At 43.1% G+C, this 5,000-nt stretch overlaps 1 protein-coding gene across 1 annotated transcript in view; it reads left to right on the plus strand.

Moving 5' to 3' along the window:
• The window catches only part of LOC125145974 (rho guanine nucleotide exchange factor 10-like), a 13,648-nt gene that overhangs the window by 2,738 nt on the left and 5,910 nt on the right, over window positions 1–5,000 (plus strand). Inside the window, exons 2-5 of the mRNA XM_047821137.1 lie at window positions 2,461–2,625; window positions 2,759–2,871; window positions 3,343–3,420; window positions 4,017–4,196. Of these exons, the coding sequence (XP_047677093.1) occupies window positions 2,461–2,625; window positions 2,759–2,871; window positions 3,343–3,420; window positions 4,017–4,196 (536 nt within the window). The remainder of the gene's footprint in view (window positions 1–2,460; window positions 2,626–2,758; window positions 2,872–3,342; window positions 3,421–4,016; window positions 4,197–5,000) is intronic.

The following is a 5,000-nucleotide window of genomic DNA, read 5'->3' on the forward strand; positions in this document are numbered from 1 at the left end:
CTGTAGCGTAGTATAGTGCAGAGTACTGTAGCGTAGTATAGTGCAGAGTACTGTAGCGTAGTATAGTGCAGAGTACTGTAGCGTAGTATGGTGTAGGGTACTGTACTGTAGTATGGTGTAGGGTACTGTACTGTAGTATGGTGTAGGGTACTGTAGCGTAGTATAGTGCAGAGTACTGTAGCGTAGTATAGTGCAGAGTACTGTAGCGTAGTATAGTGCAGAGTACTGTAGCGTAGTATGGTGCAGAGTACTGCAGCGTAGTATGGTGTAGGGTACTGTACTGTAGTATGGTGTAGGGTACTGTACTGTAGTATGGTGTAGGGTACTGTAGTGTAGTATAGTGCAGAGTACTGTAGTGTAGGATAGTGTAGGGTACTGCAGTGTAGTATGGTGTAGGGTAGTGTAGTATAGTGTAGGGTAGGGTAGTGTAGTATAGTGTAGAGTACTGTAGTATAGTGTAGAGTACTGCAGTGTAGTATGGTGTAGGGTACTGTAGAGTAGTATAGTGTAGAGTAGTGTAGTATAGTGTAGAGTACTGCAGTGTAGTATGGTGTAGGGTACTGTAGTAGTGTAGAGTAGTGTAGTATAGTGTAGAGTAGTGTAGTATAGTGTAGAGTACTGCAGTGTAGTATGGTGTAGGGTACTGTAGTAGTGTAGAGTAGTGTAGTATAGTGTAGAGTAGTGTAGTATAGTGTAGAGTACTGCAGTGTAGTATGGTGTAGGGTACTGTAGTAGTGTAGAGTAGTGTAGTATAGTGTAGAGTAGTGTAGTATAGTGTAGAGTACTGCAGTGTAGTATGGTGTAGGGTACTGTAGTAGTGTAGAGTAGTGTAGTATAGTGTAGAGTACTGCAGTGTAGTATAGTGTAGAGTACTGCAGTGTAGTATACTGCAGTACTCTACACTATACTATACTATACTATACTATACTACACTACTCTACAGTACAGTACTCTACACCACACTACTCTACAGTATAATACTCTACAGTACAGTACTCTACACCACACTACTCTACAGTATAATACTCTACACTACAGTACTCTACACTACACTATACTACTCTACAGTACAGTACATTACACTAATCTACAGTACAGTACAGTACACTACTTTACACTACACTATAGTACTCTGCAGTACTCTACACTATAGTACTCTATAGTACTCTACTCCACAGTACACTACTCTACTCTACAGTACAATACACTACACTACAGTACAGTACAGTACACTACAGTACACTACTCTACAGTACACTACACTACTCTACTCTACAGTACAATACACTACACTACAGTACAATACAGTACAGTACACTACAGTACACTACTCTACTCTACAGTACAGTACACTACACTACACTATAGTACTCTGCAGTACTCTACACTATAGTACTCTATAGTACTCTACTCTACACTACTCTACACTACACTATAGTACACTACTCTACACTACACTATAGTACTCTACAGTACACTACTTTACAGCATACTCTGCTCTGCGTCCTGCCTCATCACACTATCCTGACCGGACTGAGGGAAATGTATTCACTGACCTTGAAAATCTTTCACACAGTAGATCGGTTGCTGCTGCAGTCACTATTTCCTTCTCTGTTTTTCCCCTATGTGTCACTTTCACTGAATATGATCTCATCATATACTGAGCTAAAGTTCACTCATTCAGCACCTTGATGATCGTTTTCTTTCATGTCATCATTCCATCTTCTAGACACGATGGGTCATAGCCGCGTTTCGTCTGTTTTATGTTGTGAGGTTGTTCCTCGCTCCACTACACTGTAATTTTAACAATCTTGGTGTTATTGTGATAGAGGAGGAAGAGACTTGAAAAGGTGGCTTGGTTTAAGGGATAGAGGATCAATGTAGGGTCTGTGCCGTGATGGGTTTTGGGAAGGCCAGGATCAGTGTTGGGTTTAGGGTTAGTTAGAGTTTAGGTTTTTTTTTAATGGTGAGTAACTGGTATCTAAAGTGTGAAAACTTGGAGCGTAAGAAGGGGGCGTGGCTTCTAGAAGCTGTCCCAAAACGCATCAGTCATTCCAAATGAATCTGTCTTTAGGTTTCATAGAGGAAGGAAATGAAGACCTCTGTTTTATGATATACTACGTAGTGCACTCTTAGTCACCGTGAACGAAAGCGATCAGGTCCGGTGACGTCTCAAATCCGATTGGTCGGAATCGATCAGGTTGTGCGATAAAAGGTTAATGGATATCGTAGCGCTGTGAAACTGTCTGGAGATCTAGAGATGAAGTCGTACTATAGCTCAAGATGAATTCAGACTTTGTTTTAATTCTTCTTTGACAGACGATATACAGACTTATAATTGACATGTTAAATATGTCAGGAGAAGATCTTTGTGCTGTGCCGTGACTCAACGGTCTGGATTAACGCCGTTCCCGTCTTGAAGAAACGTCTATATGAACTAGCACATACTGTACCTGTGAGAGTCTGAATTTGAGCTTGTGCAACTGACACATAGTTTGTGCTCATGGAAACAGATGCAGAAGTTTGTGAGGGCGGCCAAGCACGGCACCAAAGACGGCCTGGAGAAGACCAAAGCGGCGGTGAAGAAGGGGAAGTCCTTCATACGAACCAAGTCTTTCGGTCACGGTAGGATCTCCCGCATTTGCTCTATAGGATATTTACTAGTGAAATCCACAAGTCAACATTAAAACTGGACTACAGAGATTAGCTTAAACCCTGTGTGTGTGTTTTTGTGTGTTTGTGTGTGTGTTTGTTTCAGAGAGGAAGTCATCATGTTTTGAGGAAGAGCCATCAGAGTTCTTCATCGAGGTGGAGTGTTTAAATGTGGAGCCTGTGTTAGGCCCCGCCCCTGAGGGCCTCACTCAACAGCAGGTATACACACACACACACACACACACACACACACACATGAACATTGAGTACTAAACCTGAATATGAGTTTGATAAAGGTTTTCTTTTTTAATAAATTTTACAATCTGTTAATTTATACCTTTTTTCTAAATAATGATTTAAAGACATCATGATATAAATAAAAAAAAAGTTAAAGTTAAATTATTAACCTTTTTATAACTAGCAGTAACAGCGATGTACGATGGACAAAGACACGATCAGGTGCACATATTGTGCCATTTAAATTATAATACAAATTAATTTCACCTGCGATTCTAATGATTCATTGTTACTTAATATAATGAGTATTTGATCGTTCGAACTCCATTCGACAGAATTTTAGCGCCATCTAGAATTTGGTTTGGTTACTAAGAAAAACACCAAGATTTGTGTGTGTGTGTGTGTGTGTGTGTGTGTGTGTGTGTGTGTGTGTGTGTGTGTGTGTGAGAACAGGTGGTGAGGAGATGTATTCTGGAGTCAATATTAGAGAGTGAAAAGAATTATTTGGACTCACTGAAGAGAATATTAGAGGTGAGTGTTAGTGTTCACTCCTTACTGAGACTGACACACACAGGCCACGCCTCCTTACTGAGAGTGATACACACAGGCCACGCCTCCTTACTGAGACTGACACACACAGGCCACGCCTCCTTACTGAGACTGACACACACAGGCCACGCCTCCTTACTGAGAGTGATACACGTACAGGCCACGCCTCCTTACTGAGAGTGATACACACACAGGCCACGCCTCCTTACTGAGACTGACACACACACAGAGGCCACACCTCCTTACTGAGACTGAAACACACAAACACACACACACACAGTGGCCACACCTCCTTACTGAGACACACACACACACACACAGTGGCCACACCTCCTTATAGAGACTGACACACACACAAAGGGGCCACACCTCCTTACTGAGACACACACACCACACTCAGAACCACACAAAGACCACGCCTCCTTCACTAAACAAACGTATTTCTAAAACAATGAATTGTATCATTAATAACCTCAGTGTGTTCTTGAACATAAAAACCCTACACTAGTTTTGACGACTAACATTTTGTATGATATTTATTTATTTATTTATACTTTTCCTGTGTATTTCCCTTGCAGCACTATGAGAAGCCCCTGCAGGAGCTGGATCCTGGACTGCTGAGCGACAGGAAGTGTAAGGTGGTGTTTTACCGCGTGAGGGAGATCCTGCAGTGTCATGCCATGTTCCAGATCGCTCTGGCCAGCCGTGTGGCAGACTGGGACCAGCTCCAGACTATCGGGGACGTGTTCGTCGCCTCAGTGAGTCCCAGTTACACACAGGCTGTTACACACAGACCACACCTCCTTACTTAGGCTGTTACACACAGGCCACACCTCCTTACTTAGTCTGTTACACACAGGCCACACCTCCTTATTTAGTCTTTTACACACAGGCCACACCTCCTTACTTAGTCTGTTACACACAGGCCACACCTCCTTACTTAGTCTGTTACACACAGGCCACACCCCCTTACTTAGTCTGTTACACACAGGCCACACCTCCTTACTTAGTCTGTTACACACAGGCCACACCTCCTTACTTAGTCTGTTACACACAGACCACACCTCCTTATTTAGTCTGTTACACACAGGCCACACCTCCTTACTTAGTCTGTTACACACAGGCTGTTACACACAGGCCACACCTCCTTACTTAGGCTGTTACACACAGGCCACACCTCCTTACTTAGTCTGTTACACACAGGCCACACCTCCTTACTTAGTCTGTTACACACAGGCCACACCTCCTTACTTAGTCTGTTACACACAGACCACACCTCCTTACTTAGTCTGTTACACACAGGCCACACCTCCTTACTTAGGCTGTTACACACAGGCCACACCTCCTTACTTAGTCTGTTACACACAGGCCACACCTCCTTACTTAGTCTGTTACACACAGGCCACACCTCTTTACTTAGTCTGTTACACACAGGCCACACCCCCTTACTGAGTCTATTACACACAGGCCACACCTCCTTACTTAGTCTGTTACACACAGGCCACACCTCCTTACTGAGTCTATTACACACAGGCCACACCTCCTTACTGAGTCTATTACGC

The sequence above is a fragment of the Tachysurus fulvidraco genome, chromosome 12, assembly GCF_022655615.1.
Source record: "Tachysurus fulvidraco isolate hzauxx_2018 chromosome 12, HZAU_PFXX_2.0, whole genome shotgun sequence".
NCBI classification, from domain to species: domain Eukaryota; kingdom Metazoa; phylum Chordata; class Actinopteri; order Siluriformes; family Bagridae; genus Tachysurus; species Tachysurus fulvidraco.